The sequence below is a fragment of the Palaemon carinicauda genome, chromosome 1 (genome assembly GCF_036898095.1).
Source record: "Palaemon carinicauda isolate YSFRI2023 chromosome 1, ASM3689809v2, whole genome shotgun sequence".
NCBI classification, from domain to species: Eukaryota; Metazoa; Arthropoda; class Malacostraca; order Decapoda; family Palaemonidae; genus Palaemon; species Palaemon carinicauda.
In genome coordinates this window covers 286683119-286701990 of record NC_090725.1, presented here as the reverse complement: position 1 = coordinate 286701990, position 18872 = coordinate 286683119, and the positions used below count along the sequence as shown (strand labels likewise).

Sequence of the window (18872 nt, the reverse complement as noted above, 5' to 3'; positions counted from 1 at the left end):
TGGGTCATGTCCTGAAGGTAGTGGGCTGTGAAGGTCGTTTGACGCTTCCAGACCCCAGCTTGTAGAACTTGCGTCACTGAGAAGTTTCTCTTGAATGCCAGGGACGTAGTGATGCCTCTGACATCGTGTGCTCTAGGGCGACGTGACAGAGGAGGGTCTGCATTCAGGGAATGGTGGATGACCCTGCGAATCCAAGCTGAGATGGTGTTCTATGTGACCCTCCTCTTCGTCCTTCCTGTGCTCACAAACAGGGCTTGCACTCGAGGACGAACTGCAGCTGTTCTCTCAAGCTAGAGCTTCAAACTCCTTACTGGGCACAGTAGGAGATGGTCTGGGTCATCTGTTACAGAACGGAGACTCGAAATCCTGAAGGAGTCGAACCGTGGGTCCGGCACTCCAGAATTCTGAGTCTTAGCAACAAACTCAGGGACGAACCCGAACGTTACCTTCCCCCATCCCCTTGAATGGGCGCCGTCGTACGAGAGACCATGAAGTTCACTGACCCGCTTGGCTGAGGCCAGAGCAAGCAGGAACACCGTCTTCCAAGTCAGGTGACGATCAGAAGCCTGGCGTAATAGTTCGAACGGAGGTCTCTTAAGAGACCTGAAGACACGAACTACGTTCCATGGAGGAGGTCTCACTTCCGACTGAGGGCAGGTAAGCTTGTAGCTTCTTATGAGTAGAGAAAGTTCCAGAGAGGAGGAAATGTCCATTCCTTTCAGCCTGAAGGCCAGGCTTAAGGCTGAGCGATAGCCTTTCACCGCCGAGACCGAAAGGCGCATTTCTTCCCGCAAATACACAAGAAACTCCGCTATTGCTGGAATAGTGGCATCGAGGGGAGAGATACCCCTTCCACGACACCTACCACAGAAGACTCTCCACTTCGCCTGGTAGACCCTGCAGATGACTTTCGCAGGTGTCAAGACATCCTCTCTGCAACTTGTTGCAAAAAGCCTCTCTCTGTGAGGAGATACTGGATAGTCTCCAGGCGTGAAGCTGAAGCGATGCTACGGCTTTGTGGAAGATGTTGCAGTGTGGTTGCTTGAGTAGCTCGTGTCGTGGAGGAAGCTCTCTCGGGAGTTCCGTCAGGAGCTGCAGAAGGTCCGGGAACCACTCTGCATGATGCCATAGCGGAGCTATTAAGGTCATCGACAGGTTGACCGATAGTCTGGTCTTGTTGAGCACCCTTCCCATCAGACAGAACGGTGGGAAGGCGTAAACGTCGATGTTGTCCCACCGTTGTTGGAAGTCATCTTGGCAGATTGCCTTAGAGTCCGGGACTGGGGAACAGTACAGCGGAAGCTTGAAGTTCAACGCTATCGCAAACAGGTCGACCGTCGGGGAACCCCACAAAGTCAGGACCTTGCTGGCTACTAGAAGAAACAAAGACCACTCGGTACTCACTATCTACGATGCTCTGCTCAGACTGTCGGCGAGCACATTCCTCTTGCCCGGAATGAAGCGAGCCAATAGTGGAATCGAGTGGACTTCGGTTCATCTCAGTACCTCTACTGCAAGATTGGATAGCTGTTGTGAAAAGGTACCTCCCTGCTTGTTGATGTAAGTCACCACCGTGGTGTTGTCGCTCATCACCACCAGGGAGTGACCCGCCAGGATCCGTTGGAACTGTTGAAGTGCCAGATATACGGCCTTCATTTCTAGCAGATTTATGTGAAAGTACTTTCCTGATTCTGACCATAGGCCTGAGATCCTGTGGTTCAGAACATGGGCCCCACACCCTTCTTTTGAAGCGTCCAAGAACAGCATCAAATTCGGGGGGAGGACGAGAAGATCCACTCCCTTTCGAAGGTTTGCACCCATCACCCACCACTGAAGGTCCGTCCATTCCGCATGACCCATAGGGACCAGAATGTCCGGGGAATCGTGGCCTTGATTCCACCGGGACTTGAGCCGCCATTGCAGGGATCTCATCCTGAGGCGGCCGTTTGGAACTAGACGGGCCAAGGAGGAAAGGTGACCTAGGAGACGTAACCACGATTGGGCTGGAAGCTCTTCTCGTCCGAGGAATGGATCTGCGACCTTCCTCAGCCTTGCTATCCTGTCATCGGATGGAAAGGCTTTGTGGAGATTGGTGTCCAATATCATGCCTAGATATACCAGTCGTTGAGATGGAAACAGAGAAGACTTCTCGAGATTTACCATGATCCCTAGATCTTGGCAAAGTCCCAGAAGCTTGTCTCGGTGTCAAAGAAGGGTCGACTCTGAGTCTGCCAGGATCAGCCAGTTGTCCAGATAACTGAGGAGACAGATGCCGATCCTGTGTGCCCACGAAGATATCAGGGTGAAAACACTGGTGAATACCTAGAGTGCTGTGGAGAGACCGAAACACAGCACCTTGAACTGGTAGATCTTGTTGTCTAAGTTGAATCTCAAGTACTTCCTGGAAGACGGATGGATTGGGATCTGGGAGTACGCGTCCTTTAGATCCAGTGTGCTCATGAAGTCTTGCGGTTTCACTGCAAGTCTGACCGTGTCTGATGTCTCCATGCTGAACGGAGTTTGTTTGACAAACTTGTTCAGGGCTGAGAGGACGATGACGGGTCTCCAGCTTCCAGATTCCTTCTTTACAAGAAAGAGTCGACTGAAGAAGCCTGGGGAGCCGTCGACGACCTCCTGGAGAGCATCTTTCTTGAACATGGTCTCAACTTCTGCCCGAAGGGCTAGCCCCTTTACCGATCCCATGGCATAGGAGCTCAACAACACTGGATTCGCTGTCAGGGGAGGAAGAGATGTTATGAACGGGATGTGATATCCCTGACAGATCACGGAGATCGTCCACGAATCGGCCCCGAGTTTCTGCCACCTGAATGCGCAACTTTGCAGGCATCCCCCCACTGGTGGACATGCAGGGGGATTGCCAATCCTAGCGTTTGTGGCCTCGGCCGCTCCCTCTAGTAGTCTTGCCTCCCCTGGAGGACTTTCCGCCCTTCTTGTCTTTGACAGAAAAGGGCTGCTGTTTGGACACCTTCGTCTTTGCTGCCGCTACCAGTTTTGTCGACTTGGACTGGCGAGGTTGTTGGGGTGCTGGAGGTTTGTAGGGCTTAGATTTAAGAGCCCTTTGGAGGAGAGAATCGTGGTTTGATTTCCTCCACCTCTCAGCTGCCTGTTCCACATCCTTGGGCTCAAACAGGCTCTTTCCTAGGATGGAAGAGTGTCTGAGCTTACAGACATCCACGGCTGGGACCTTCGAGTGGAACCTCTCGGTCACCGCATTACGTCGTTTCAAGATCAAGTTTGCCCACAAGTTCGAAACTTGGTGGGCTAGAAACTCGATGGTACGTGTGCCCGAGAGGAGGAAGGTCTCCAGGGCCTTCCTGGTGCTCTGCTTGGACAGATACTCGGATCGCAGTAGGATGACCAAAGACCCTAGCCAGACATCCAGCCACAAAGTGGCCTGCATGGCACACTTTGCGACCTTCTCCTGACTCAGGGTCTCTGTTGCCGAGAATGTCACCTGCCGGTTGGAGAGTCTCTCAAGAGAGACTCCCCTGGTAAGCTCTTCCACTGAGTGGTGGAGGGGAGAGCTAAACAAGGCTCCTCCATGATCTCAAAGTACCTCCTCTGTTGGACACGTGGAGGTGGGAGGAGCTTGTTACCAGTAGAGGAACGGCTGGAGGAGGCGAGTTCCGAAAGCTGGCCCTCAACCTTATCTCTGGCACTCTTCACCCCTTGGGACCAAAGCAGAGCCACATTGACCTTAAGAGGGTTTTTGAGTGCCATAGACTTGGTCCAGGACCGTATCCTTGCCTTCACGAGGGGCGGTCTCAGGATCCTTGAACTTGTTGAGATGCCTCATCAAAATCAGGACTTGCCAGAAGGCGTGCTCTGAATCATGTTGCTCTCCTCCTGATGAATTGGCAGCAAAGTCTCCTGTCCCCAACTGCTCTACTTGGGGGGACAGGTGGACGTTCTCACTGGCTCTGGTCGAATCCTTGAAGAAGACTTCGGGACGGTCTTCGAGTCCTTCGGTTCCCTTCTAGGAGGGATGCAGGACTCCAGTAAAGAAGTCTGAGGGCTCTTCTCTGCCCCAGCACGCGACGATTCTCCTACTCGTGGTGGGGTCTCTCCCATTGGTGCGGTGGGTGAAGGTCTCACCTCGATAGATTCTCCTGAGAACGGAAATCTTCGTCCACAGGAGAAGGAGAGAACGTCTGAGGGGGGAAGGAGCCATCCTTACGGACTTCTTAGGAGCCAGTTTGACCTTAGGAGAAGTCACCATAAACTCTACTGGTGCGTAGGAAGGTCCTCAGCAACTGCAGGAGAGCGCACGAGCACGCAGGTGATACCTGGCACTTAAGGGACTTGCTCACATTGTGAGACAAGCCCTTTTGCCCCGAAGGGACTGGTCCCCGTTGGAAAACAGGGTGCGTGGGCCCCCACAGCGCGTCAGCTTCCAGGAACGGTGAAGGAAGATCCACAGGTCTGGCAGGCGTTGGAGATCGCGAACGATCTGCAGAGAGGTCCAGTGATGCAGCTACAACGGTCGACTCATGTCGAGGAGGAACCTCTGCGGGGGACGTCGAGGGCGAAGAACCGAAGAGGCGCCTCCTAACTCCCTTGTAGGGAGAAGGAAGGCATCTACGGGGAATCGTAGCCTTGATTCCACCAGGACTTGAGCCGCCATTACAGGGATCTCATCCTGAGGCGGCCATTCGGAACTAGACGGGCCAGGGAGGACAGGTGACCTAGAAGACGTAACCACGATTGGGCTGGAAGCTCTTCCCGTCTGAGGAAAGGATCTGCGACCCTCCTCAGCCTTGCTATCCTGTCATTTGATGGAAAGGCTTTGTGGAGATTGGTGTCCAATATCGTGCCTAGATATACCAGTCATTGAGATGGAAGCAGAGAAGACTTCTCGAGATTTACCATGATCCCTAAAGCTTGGCAAAGTCCCAGAAGCTTGTCTCGGTGTCGATGAAGGGTCGACTCCGAGTCTGCCAGGATCAGCCAGTCGTCCAGATAGCGAAGGAGACAGATACCGATCCTTAGTGCCCACGAAGATATCGGGGTGAACACTCTGGTGAACACCTGTGGTGCTGTGGAGAGACCGAAACACAGCACCTTGAACTGGTAGATCTTGTTGTCTAGGCTGAATCTCAAGTACAGTGAACCCTCGTTTATCGCGGTAGATAGGTTCCAGACCCGGCCGCGATAGGTGAAAATCCGCGAAGTAGTGACAACATATTTACCTATTTATTCAACATGTATATTCGGACTTTTAAAACCTTCCCTTGTACGTAGTACTGTTAACAAACTACCCTTTAATGTACAGAACACTTAATGCATGTACTAACGTACCCTAAACTAAAACAGTCACAAATATTTAGGGCGACTTTATATCATGCGTTTCCTAAACACGCCAAAAAGCACGATAAAAAATGGCAACCAATGTTTTGTTTACGTTTATCTCTGATTATAATGAAGAATCAAACGCATTTACACATCTGTGTATAGGTTAGTTTCTGCATCGATTATATTGATTATTCAGTACAGTATGTTGATTTTGTTATTACCAATGTTTTACTTAATTTTTCTTAGGACTTCCAAATGAAATGTTTTTCTTTATGACGCTGCCTGAAACGACGGCGTCATAAAGTACCCTCAGTAAACAAACTAAGGAATTTAACGCGCATGATGAAAGTGATAAATAATGATATTACAGTAAAAGCTTTAATAAAATATGTTATTACAAATATTATTTACCATATCTATATAAAATCATACATACGTAGCAAAGCAGGAAAACAATCTACGAGAGAGAGAGAGAGAGAGAGAGAGAGAGAGAGAGAGAGAGAGAGAGAGAGAGAGAGAGAGAGAGAGAGTTGTTTTACATACGTAAATGTAAATTTTAAACAAAAAAAAATAGCCCCATTTCATATAAAATAGATTACAAATATTTTACTTTATCATATTACAGTAGTCTGTATAATACTGTAAAGTTCAGTACAGTATGTTGTTGTTAAAGTCGTGGCGATGAAATTCTCACGAAACAAAAACACGCCATTTGAGTACAACAGCTGATTCTCTCTCTCTCTCTCTCTCTCTCTCTCTCTCTCTCTCTCTCTCTCTCTCTCTCTCTCTCTCTCTCTTCGTGTTATACAATACTTACATTTAGATGAAGAAACTAAAATTAGTTTTCTTAGTGTCAATTAAATACGAAACAAAATAATTCGACCGAGTCTACATCCATTTCAATCATAGCTAAAAATACGGCATCCGATTTCATCAGCAAACCACTATTTTTTGGGAAATATCATTTTATTCTAGAAAATTGCCACTCTTTAAAAAGTTAATTGCACATTAAGAAAGCATGTACTTTTGTTTTTAAATTTCGGGTTTGTTTTAAAAATCGAGTATTGTTGCCTTCTTTTTTTTTTTACTTTTGGTTGTGATTAGATCAGCTGTCATCTAGCTGCTGCTCTTGAGTGTGTACGAATACACTAACAAAGTATCATTTATACCATTTCTTAACTTATTCAAACCGTCTACAGTATACAGTTGATATTATATAAGCACCAATGTGTTATAACCTATCAAATTTTTTTGTTTATTACATTTAAACCTCCCCCCCTCTCTCTCTCTCTCTCTCTCTCTACCTCTCTCTCTCTCTCTGGGCTACTTTTCACTACCTCCCATTCCTTACCTCTCTCTATCTCTCTAACAAATGATATCTTTGTTGCTCCTCAAAGTTTCATTTATATTGAAAATCAATCACGATTCAATTTTCCTTACTTTCTCCAATCTCGCACCATCGGTCACATCGCGGTATTTTCGATATTTCTGGAAAATCCGCGATATATGTATATACATGGGTTATGAAAAAAATCCGCGAAGTGGTGAATCCGCGATGGTCGAACCGCGAAGTAGCGAGGGTTCACTGTACTTCCTGGAAGACGGATGGATTGGGATCTGGAAGTACGCGTCTTTTAGATCCAGTGTGCACATGAAGTCTTGCGGTCTCACTGCAAGTCTGACTGTCTCTGCTGTCTCCATGCTGAACAGAGTTTGTTTGACAAACTTGTTCAGGGCTGAGAGGTCGATGACTGGTCTCCGGCCTCCAGACGCCTTCTTTACAAGAAAGAGTCGACTGAAGAAGCCTGGGGAGCCGTCGACGACCTCTTGGAGAGCATCCTTCTAGAGCATGGTCTCGACTTCTGCCCGAAGGGCTAGCCCCTTTGCCGATCCCTTGGCATAGGAGCTCAACGACATTGGATTCGCTGTCAGGGGAGGAGGAGATGTTACGAATGGGACGCGATATCCCTGTCTGATCACAGAGATCGTCCAGGAATCGGCCCCGAGTTGCTGCCACCTGAACGCGCAACTCTGTAGGCATCCCCCCACTGGTGGACACGCAGGGGATTGCCAATCCTAGCGTTTGCGGCCTTGGCCGCTCCCTCTAGTAGTCTTGCTTCCCCTGCAGGACTTCCCACCCTTCCTGTCCTTGACAGGAAAAGGCTGCTGTTTGGACACATTTACCTTTGCTGCCAGAATCGGTTTCGATGTCCTAGACTGACGAGGCTGTTGTTGTTAAGGTGCTGGAGGCTTGTAGGGTCTGGATGTAAGAGCCCTTTGGAGGAGAGAATCGTGATTCGATTTCCTCCATCTCTCAGCTGTCCGTTCCACATCCTTGGGCTCAAACAGGCTCTTTCCTAGGATGGAAGAGTGTCTGAGCTTGCAGACATCCACGGCTGCGACCTTCGCATGGAACCTCTCGGTCACCGCATCACGACTCTTCAAGATCGAGTTTGCCCACAAGTTCGAAACTTGGTGAGCTAGAAACTCGATGGTGCGCGTGCCTGAGAGAAGAAAAGTCTCCATGGCCTTCCTGGTGCTCTCCTTGGACAAGTCCTCGGATCGCAACAGGATGCTCAGAGACCTCAGCCAGACATCCAGTCACGAAGTGGCCTGCATGGCACACTTTGCGACTTTCTCCTGGCTCAAGATCCGAGAATGTCACCTGCCGGGCAGAGAGTTTCTCAAGAGAAATTCCCCTGGAGAGCTCTTCCACAGAATGGTGGAGAGGAAGAGCTAAACAAGACTCCCCCATGATCTCGAAGTACCTCCTCTGTTGTACTCGAGGAGGTGTGAGGAGTATGTTGCCGGCAGAGGAACGGCTGGAGGAGGCGAGTTCGGAGAGCTGGCTCTCAACCTTGTCTCTAGCCCTCTTTACCCCCTGGGACCAGGGCAGAGACGCACTGGCCTTCGGAGGTTTTTGAGTGCCGTAGACTTGGTCCAGAACCATATCCTTGCCTTCGCAAGGGGCAGTCTCCGGGTCCTCGAACCTATTGAGTTGCCTCATCAGACTCAGGACCTGCCAGAAGGCATGCTCCGACTCATGCAGCTCTCCTCCTTGTGGACTGGCAGCAAAGTCTCCTGTCCCCAGCTGCTCTACTTGGGGGGACACGAGGACGTTCTCCTGGGGTCTTGCTGGCTCTGGTCGAATCCGGGATGAAGACTTAGAGACGGTCTTCGAGTCCTTGGGCTTCCTCCTAGGAGTGATACAGGACTCCAGTAAAGAAGTCTGAGGGCTCCTCTCTGCTCCCACATGAGACGATTCTCCTACTCGAGGTGGGGTTCCTCCCATTGGTGCCATGGGAGAATGTCTCACCTCGCTGAACTCTCCCGAGGACGGAAAGTCTTCGTCCACAGGAGAAGGAGAAACCGTCTGAGGGGGGAAGGGGCCTTCCTGACGGACCTTTTGGGAGCCAGTTTAACCCTAGGAGAAGTCACCACGAAGTCCACTCCTCTCCTCTTCAGCGGGGACGAGGCTGCCGTTGGTTTGAGGCCTAGATCAGCGAGGGCCGGCTTAACAGCCTGGACGACCGCTTTGATCAGAGACCCAAACAGAGGCTGACGGCTGACAGACTCGGTGTCAGTGACTCCTGCTGGAGGGAAAGGGATCGGGCGAACCTTACGAGTGGACACCACAGGGCCTGCCTGAAAAGAAGAAGAGTGTTGCCTAGATCTCTCTGAAGATCCTTCCTCCTCCTGCAAGTGCACTGCTCTGCGCTTACGGGGTGGAGATCGTGACGATGATGATCTGGAAGTACGCGCTCCAGGGGACTCGCAAGGTTGCCCGTGCTGCGAAACCCGGTGGGAATCACGGTCGGGGTCTCGCTGGCGCTCGCGCAATGGTAAAATCGCGGGTTCGCGTGCGGGCGAATGTTAGTGCACATGTGCGCAGGTGCGCGGAGATGAAAGCGCGGGCGTGCGGAGATGAAAGCAGGGGCGCGTGGAGATGAAAGCGCAGGTGCGCGCGCGGGTGAGTGGGCGCGCTGGCGAGTGAGCGCGTAGGTGAGGGTGCGCGCGGTTGTAAGGGAGAGCGCTGGCGGACGGGAGAACGACGGCACGCGGGGGAGCGATGGCGCGTTGGAGAGCGATGGCGCGTTGGCGAGTGATGGCGCGTAGGGCGAAAAGGCGATCGACTGCGCACAAAAGAGTTAGCGCGTGGGCGCGTAGGAGACCTTCGGCGATCTGACGTGTGGGCGCGCGGGCGCGTTGGAGAGCGCTTGTGCGCAGGCGAAAGATCGCGTGGGCGTGCAGGAGATCGCTGGCACGTAGTGGCGTGGTCAGGAGTTATCAGCTGGGACGCAGGACCAGAAGGTGAAGTGGCGCATAAAGGCAAACGCTCGCGGGCTTGCACCGGAGACTTCTCGTGGGCGCGCAGAGACTCAAACAGGTCTAGAAGAGCGCACAGGAGAGTGCGCGCGATGGCGTGCAGGCAAAGGCTGGCGCGTGGGCGGGGTCTGCGGGCGCGCAGGAGATCGACGGCGAGGGGGCAAAGGAACAGCCTCCTTGCCTGCACCGAGATCCGGAGATCATGGGGGCGCGGGCGAACGTTGGCGCGCATCAGGACCAGGACGCACAGATGTGAGCTGGCGAGCAGGCGATCGTGGGCGCTCAGGAGTACGTGGGCGCGCAAGGCGCGCAGCAGGAACAAGGCGCGCAGATGTGCGCTAGCGAGCAGGAGAGAGCTAGCGCGCAGGAGATCCCTGACGAGCAGGAGAGCGCTGACGCGCAGGTGAGCACTGGCGCGCAGGCGAGCAGGAGATCTACAGCGAGAAGATGTGGATGCAGGAGATCGCTGGCGCGTTGAGTCTGAAGGGTCCACAGCAGGAGAGCACTTGCACGCTACTGCGCGCGAGCGCGCAGGAGAACGTGAGCGCGCAGGTAACACCTGGCGCTCAAGGGACTTACTCTCATTGGGAGATAAGCCCTTATGCCCCGAAGGAACTGGTGCCCGTTGGAAAACGGGGTGCGTTAGCGCCCATTGCGCATCTGCGTCCGCGAACGGAGAAGGAAGGCTAGCAGGTCTGGCAGGCATGGGAGATCGCGAACGATCAGCTGAGAGGTCAAGCGATGCAACTGCAACGGTCTGCTCACGTCGAGGAGGATCCTCTGCGGGGGACGTCTACTCCACGTCCTTAGGCTCAAACAAGTTTTTCCCCATAATGGAAGAATGTCAGAGCCTGCTGATCTTGGTACTGGGGACCTTTTGATGGAATCTCTCAGACACCGCATCACGACGTTTCAAGATGGTATTAGCCCACAAGTTCAAGACTTGGTGAGCTAGAAATTCGATTGTACAAGTGCCTGAGAGTAAAAAGGTCTCCATGGCCTCCCTGGTACTTTCTTTGCACAAGTCCTCTGATCGTAATAGGATGCCCAGAGACCCTAGCCAGATGTCCAGCCACGAAGTTGCCTGCATGGCACACTTCGCTACCTTCTCCTGGCTAAGGATCTCCATTGCCGAGAACGAGACCTGCCAGTTGGAGTCTCTCTCTAGAGGGATTCCCCTGGTAAGCTCTTCCAAAGAGTGGTGTAGGGGAAGAACGAAACAAGTCTCCTCCATGATGTCAAAGTACCTCCTCTGATGGACACATGGAGTCGGGAGGAGTTTGTTACCGGCGCTGGATCGGCTGGAGGAGGCAAGCTCGGAGAGCTGGCCTTCGACCTTGTCTCTGGCACTCTTAACCCCTTGAGACCAAGCCAAAGCCGCGCTGGCCTTTGAGGGTTTTTGAGTACCAAAGGCTCGGTCCAAGACCGTGTCCTTGCCCTCACGAGGGGGAATTTCTGGATCCCCAAACCCATTGAGATTCCTCATAAGGGTCAGAACCTGCCAGAACGCATGCTCTGACTCCTGCAGCTCCTGAAGGACTAACAGCGAAGTCTCCTGTCCCCAAAGGCTCTTCTTGGGGGACTCGTGGAGATTCTCTGAGTGCTTGGCTGGCTCCGGTCTAATCCTTGAGGATGACTTTGGCAAAGTCTTAAAGTCCTTCGACTCCCTCCTGGGAGGGATACAGGACTCCAACAGCGATGGTGGGAGGCTCTTCTCCACCCCTACCCGAGAAGACTTTCCAGCGTGAGGTGGGGTTTCCCTCATTGGTGCGATGGGGGAACGCCTCACCTCGCGTGACTCCCCTGAGGACGGGAAATCTTCGTCTGAAGGGGAGGGAGTGAAAGTGTGGGGGGGTGAGGAAGCCTTCCTCAAGGACTTCCGAGGAGTCAGCTTCGCCATTGGAGAAGTTACCACATCAGACACTCCTCTCTTCCTCGTCAGGGGAGTAGAAGTTGCCAATGATTTGTGGCCCAGCTCAGAGAGCTTAAAAGCCTGCATGACCGCTCTGACCAGGGACCCAAGCCAAGGCTCCTGACTGACAGCGCAGCTGTCAGAAACTCCCTCTGGAGAGAAGGGGATCGTTCGATCCCTAGGAGTTACCAGAGGGGGGTTTGCCTGAAAAGTCCCTGGACCTATCCGGAATCCTCCCTCCCACTGGCGAGCGCGCTGTTCTGATGACCTCGCCACGCGTTGTCCTCTCAGCCTCACGCGTGGGGTTCGCGCTGGGGAGCGTGCTGGCACTCGCGTTATGGGGCCGGGGTCCCGCGCGGCCGAGCAATGGCGGGCAGGGGCGCGGGCTGGAGATTGCAGAGGGCGCGCTGAAGGATGAATAAGCACTCACGCACGCGAAGGCGACTGTTCGCGCGCGCGGGTGGCAGGGTCCGGCTGAAGAGCCCGTGCAGGCGATAACGCTGGGCAACGGCGCGCAGGAGACATATCCCTTGCGCACGGGCGCGCATGAGAGCGCACATCTGGCTGTGGTGATGGGCGTGGTCGCGCAGGGCGCGCGTGAGAAACCTCATGAGCGAACATCGGAGACTACGCGCGATGGCGCGCTGGTGAAGGATGGCGCGCTGGTGAAGGATGGCGCGCTGGTGAAGGATGGCGCGCAGGCGGGGACTGATGGCACGTTGGTGAGTGTTGGCAAGCAGGGGAAGAGGTTAACTTCCCCACTGCGCCCAGATCAGAACATCGTGGGCGCGCAGGCGATCGTTGGCGCGCAGGCGAGTGCTGGTGCGCAGGAGAGCACTGGCACGTAGGCGAGCACTGGCACACAGGAGAACGAAGGCGCGCATGGCGCACAGCAGGATGAAGGCGTGCAGTAGCGCGCTGGCGCACAGGTGAGCGCTGGGGCACAGGTGAGCACTGGCGCGCAGGTGAGCAGCAGGATGAAGGCGCGCGGTAGCGCACTGGCGATCAGGAGAGCGCTGGCGCGCAGGTGAGCCCGCCATGAACAACTTCTGAAAACGAGCGCTTGCGCGCAGTTTGGCACACAGGGGAGACCTGACGCGTAAGGGACTTATGCACTAACTTGTGCGAAAGCCCTTGATGCCCCGAAGGGACCGTTGCCCATTTTACAATGGGATGTGTTGGCGCCCACAGCGAGTCAGCAGCCTGGAACAGTGACGGCAGGTCTGCAGGTCTGGCAGGTGAAAGGTCGGCGTGCCCTTTGTAAGGACGACCTTCCACCAAAGGAGATCGCGAACGATGTGCAGAGAGGTCCAGGGATGTAGCTGGCAGAGTCGGAGAACGACGGCGAGGTTCCTCTGCGGCGGACTGCGGTGACAATGAACAGAAGAGTCGCCTCCTAACACCCTTGTGAGGTGAAGGAAGGCCTCTACGGCGAAGAGGAAGGCGTGCTTTACGCCTTATACGCCCTCTGGGGGCCGTGGGGTCAGCGAGTTGACCATCAGCAGTCCTCCAAAGAGAAGTCTCTGTGAGTGAACTCCCCCGAGGGGGAGAATCACTGGCAGGAGAGACCGTTGGACTTAGTTCCTCCCTCGAAGGATGTTCGGAAGGGGGAACTAAGCCTTCAGCTACATCAGGAACATCACGAGCAGAGGTTTGATATAACTCATCGGAAGCCTCTGCCACAACAACGTAGACGATAGACAGAGGATCAACCTCTGCTAAAGTCGGCGATTGTTTGACAGCTGCCCCCAACCTGATCATGTCAAACAAGGCTTCCTTGGAGGGCGAACCCTCAAGCCCCAAGGAAGCCAAAAGCTGTAACAAATCATTATTAGAAACAGGCATATTTAAATCCTCCCCCGGGGGAGGAGGAGCAGCTGCCTCACTATGGGAGGCAACTCCCTCTCCCAAACCCCGAGATTGGTCAACAGAACTACGGCCTATGCTACCACTCGACAGTTTCTCGGAAGAAACCGATCGAGTGGGAGCTTCGGAGGAATTTTGGGCCACGGAAGAAGAGCCCTTGGGATTTTCCCCTTTCAAGGAAACCTTCGAAGGAGAAATATCCCGTCTGGACTCCTTCTTCCGGCGCCGAGAAAACCTCTTCCACTGGGAGGTAGACCACTCCCTGCAATCACCACACACTTTATTCCTATCACACCGCTGGCCCCTACAATAAGGACATAGGGTGTGAGGGTCCGTCTCGACCGCCGACATATACGTGCCACAAGGGTGGTCTGGTAATCCAGGACACTTTCGCATAGATGAGGCCAACTTCACACACACCTGTCAAAGGAAAAGCAAAAAGTATTAGCAATGGCTGTCAAAAAAGGCGAGGGTGACAGCGGACACGTCCGACTACAACCTGAGCCGAGAGCAAAGTGAGCTCAAGCACAGGTGTATGTTGGGGGGGGGGGGGTAGCAAGCTAGCCTCCCTACCCCCTGCTAACTAGTGGTGGGGTAGTAAACCCTCGTTAAAATTCTAATGGCTCGTCATTTCAGCTACGCCGAAAGTAATTACCCATATTAAATAGCGTGGTTTGTATTTCAGTTACGGAACAATGGGAATTTTCTACCCATTTTCTAGTTGTTTGTAAGACCTGGCTGCTGTACTACAAAACGTGGCCGCTATACTACAAAACGTGGCCATTTTCCTGCAAAACCTCTAAACTAGATCACCTAACCTAACATACAAGCCTCTTCCTTTCCTACATACCTAATGGGGGGAGGGTATTGTGCCCCGGTGACACCCCTTATACTGCCGCACTCTTAGCTTACCCTGTGTTTGATTCGTAGCCCATTTCAGGAGTTTTTGTATGTCAGCGGCCAGTTCCTCCCTTGTGAATTAAAAATGGACATCAATTAACCAACTTTCCCCCCTAACCTAAACTACAAGCTATGTCCTTATCCTACTTACCTAATGGGGGGGGGGGTTTACCCCCTTACACCGCCGTATACTAAGTTAACCGTAATCGGGTAGTTTGTAGCGCTACGGCCACCCGGCCATATTTTGTTTATTATCGCTCCCACTGTTATCTTGTATAGAATAAGATCGTTTGGAAATGGTCTACGGATCTTAAATATGTGCTTAAACGCACACTTTTATGTTTTTTGCCGAAAACCCTAAATTACCTGAAAATTTATATGTGGCTCGAGTTCTTACTCCGGCCACGAATCTTCTTGCTCCCGTAGTTCAAAAAACCAGCTGTAGTTGGCGTTACGATAGCGATAGCACCGCAGTAGTGACAAATTACCGAACTAATCGCGGCCGCGGTACTTTTGAAACGACCCAATGAGACCCCACTTGACCTGCGGATTAGCCTACGGGCATTTTTTTGCCCAATCAGAATTCAAGAATTCAAAAATCTCGATTATACCATACCTCACACGAAGCACTCTCGTTCTTTCTAGTGCAGAGTCTGCAGACACCATGTCGTCCGGTGCTACATCTTGTGTTTGTGATGATATAATTAAGTTTGACCAAATTAACGACCCTACTTTTTTTCAAGTGTTTAGTTTCATGGCCACTAACAATTTCAGTGATTACTTGTATTTCAAAGGCCTGTTAGGTGATTTTTCCGGTGTGTGTTCTAGTTGCAATATCGGCGAAGTCACTAAGAAGTACGACGGCAAATCAAGAAACGGTGAAAACACGTACTTTTGGCAGTGTAATTATCACAAGTGCCGGAAAAAGATTAGTTTGAAACGTGGCAGTTTTTTTGAAAGATCCCAGTTGTCGTGCCAGGATGTTTTTATCCTCGTCTGTGGTTTCGTTTATAAATTTCCCCAATACACCATTCGCCGAGTATAAAAAGTTTGCCTCTCATACTCTCGTGGATTGGTACAACTTTTGCCGGGACGTGGGTTCCGATATTCTTTTGATAGACAGTAAGAAGATTGGCGGTCCTGGTTACGTGGTGGAGATAGATGAGAGCAAGTTTGGCAAACAGAAGTATAACCGGGGTGATACGGTCGACGGTGCTTGGGTGTTTGGAGGAATTGATCGGCAAACACGTGAGACGTCTTTCCAGGTTGTCGAGGATCGTTCGGCTGAGACGTTGATTCCTATATTATTAGAATTCGTCCATCCCGAAACTACTATTATTTCGGATTGTTGGAAGGCTTATAATAATACAAAGAATCAATTTTTTCAGCATCGCACAGTTAATCATAGCATTCACTTTGTGAGCCCGGACAATCGCAGTGTACACACTAACTCTATAGAATCGCAGTGGCACGTTTTGAAAAGGACTGTCATACCTGCTTTCGGCGCACAGAAACACATGTATGACAGTTATTTTTCAAATTACTGTGTTCGCAAGCGATATCTAGAGGGATCAGAGTGTAAACTGAAGGCATTCTTGAAATTAATCAATCGTGTTTACCCTCTCAATACTTGCCAAACCCCATCAACAACGGCCACTACACACACTTCTCCTGGACCATCCATATCTCCCGGTCCATCCCGCCCATCGAAAATCAGAAAGAAGATCGTCAGCGCACCTCCCGAAGATTCGGAATTCAGCGATTACGAATATTAATCATGTAAGTACACATGGATTTCAGTATTTAACTATGTAGTTAATTATATTGTTGTGTAAGGGGGGGAGGTCCGGGGGGGCGCAGCCCCCCCAGGTAAGGACACAGCTTTTAGCATAGGTTAGGTGGTTTCTTTAAGTTAGCTTCTCCCGTCGTAATCGTAGACAAGGAAACTGTTGTGTAAGGGGGGGGTCCGGGGGGGCGAAGCCCTCCCGGGTAAGGATACGGCTTTTAGCATAGGTTAGGTGGGTATTTTAAGTTAGCTTCTCCTGCCAAAACCGTTTTTAGAACGACAGCCACAGTTCAGGATATTCCCGTTTTCTACGAACTCGATTTTAGAACGGCGGCCACAATCCACCCCACTTTATAGTATTCCCATTTTCTATGGTTGAAAATGGACCTGGCCGTCACCCTACAAAGGCTCCCCGTAATCATAGATGCAGGTGACCGCTATCATACATACATCCACCGTTTCACTCCGAATGGGGATCGCTATCATACATGCAGGTGGCCGCTATCATACATACATCCACCGTTTCACTCCGAATGGGGATCTCTATCATACACAAACCCAAAAGCTTATAGAAACAACATATTACGAACTACCAAATGTCAAATGTTATAACAACTTCAGGAGTACAGCTATGACGTCAGCAAGTTAATCTTTCATTAGGCTTTGCCTAACCTTAGGTCTATCTTTCCTAGAAGGGCACTCCAACTGGGATTACCTAGATTTAAATTAGCCTTATTTTATTTGAGTTAGATATTAAAATATGACCTAAAGAAGAGCATAGGAGTGTAAAGATATAGTATATAAAAATAATTTCGAGACAGCCTGTGACGAACTCACCTCTCTTGCTTCTCCTTGACGTAGTTAGTTTAAATAAACGTACAATTTTTTCCAAGACATCATGAACAGTCACTGATTCCTCTGTGTTCACATTAACAACGGATAATTTCCTTTCATCGTCGAAAAATTCGCTAAAATCGACTTTTATCCTCATGGCGACAAGTTTCCTTAAAATTGTGATGTTGCTTGCAGACTTCAGGGTTGCCAGGTTTTCTAAATGAGAAAAGGTCAATTTCTAATCAACAGAGGCTTTAAAAGGTCAACCCATTAATAGAAAAAGGTCAAAAATATAGTATTTAAGGGCCGGCTTTTTTTCATATTACTAAAGGCCAACCTATTTAAATACAAAAGGTCAAATTTGAGTTTTTTTTGGGCCGGAAAAAAGGCCAAACTGGCAACTCTAGTTCAGAGTTGCCAGATGATTTCGACTGAATTATCGTACATGAGCCTTAAAATTGTCGTTTTTTAAACCAAAATTATCGTACACAGTTTCGATATAATTATTAGGGTGTTACATGATTGACTTATTTCTAAAGATTTTTAGTATAATTGATTAATTAAACCCACACTGTACCACACACACCTACATTGTTTATACCTTAGGTATGTATCGTACATCGTACCGGAGCCAAAATAATCGTACACGTACGATAATTATCGTACGCATGGCAACCCTGTTGTAGTTTGTAAACAAACAAGTGGTTTCGTTCATTACTAATCTATTTCTTTATCAATATATCTTATCTTAAAAAAAAATCATCTTTACTTGTTTTATATTCAAGAAATAAGCCTTTTTATTTTTTATTTTGACCTAAAATTGTCTTCATATCTTCACTACTAGAGCAAAACTTTTTATTATTGATAAAAAAAATGCCCCAACCACACAAATATAATACTATGATCATTTAAATATATCTTTAAAAAAAATCATCTGTATTTTTCTTATATTCAAGAAATAAGCCTTTTTTATTTTTTATTTTGATCTAAAATTGTCTTCATATCTTCACTACTAGATAAAAAATTATTATTGATAAAAAACTGCCCCAACCATGCAAATATAATACTATGATCATTTAAATATATCTTATCTTAAAAAAAAGTCATCTGTACTTTTCTTATATTCAAGAAATATGCCTTTTTTATTTTTTTTTGTTTTACACTATATCTTATCTTTAAAAAAAAGTCATCTGTACTTTTCTTATATTCAAGAAATATGCCTTTTTTATTTTTTTTTATTTTACACTATATCTTATCTTTAAAAAAAGTCATCTGTACTTTTCTTATATTCAAGAAATAAGCCTTTTTTATTTTACACTATATCTTATCTTTAAAAAAAGTCATCTGTACTTTTCTTATATTCAAGAAATAAGCCTTTTTTATTTTTTTTTTATTTTACACTATATCTTATCTTTAAGAAAAGTCATCTGTACTTTTCTTATATTCAAGAAATAAGCCTTTTTTATTTTTTTTTTTATTTTACACTATATCTCATCTTTAAAAAAAAGTCATCTGTACTTGTCTTATATTCAAGAAATAAGCCTTTTTTATTTTCTATTTTGACCTAAAATTGTCTTCATATCTTCACTACTAGAGCAAAACTTTTTATTATATATCTTATCTTAAAAAAAAGTCATCTGTACTTTTCTTATATTCAAGAAATAAACCTTTTTATTTTTTTTTATTTTGACCTAGAATTGTCTTCATATCTTCACTACTAGATCAAAACTTTTTATTATTGATAAAAAAATGCCCCAACCACGCAAATACTATGATCATTTAAGAGCTACGAAATTATATTTACTGTTCTTTTCCTCTAACAATATATCTTATCTTAAGAAAGGTAATTTTCTTATACTCAATAAATAAGTTTTATTATTTGCTTATTTTGGTTATGACTTAAGATTGCCCCAACCACGTTAAATGCAATACTAT

The 18872-nt window shown here is 49.1% G+C and overlaps 1 protein-coding gene across 5 annotated transcripts in view; it reads right to left on the bottom strand.

Moving 5' to 3' along the window:
- LOC137657444 (uro-adherence factor A-like) overlaps positions 1–17327 on the bottom strand; it is a 115029-nt gene extending 97702 nt beyond the window's left edge. For 3 of the 5 annotated variants that reach the window (XR_011047143.1, XM_068391793.1, XM_068391790.1), the window contains exon 1: positions 16941–17327. Coding sequence is in view for 3 of the 5 variants with exons in the window: in XM_068391793.1 (XP_068247894.1) it covers positions 16941–17094 (154 nt within the window). In the remaining 2 variants the exon portion in view is untranslated. The remainder of the gene's footprint in view (positions 1–16940) is intronic. The other 2 variants (XR_011047142.1, XM_068391785.1) reach the window with 1 other exon arrangement.
- Between the last annotated feature and the right edge of the window lie 1545 nt (positions 17328–18872).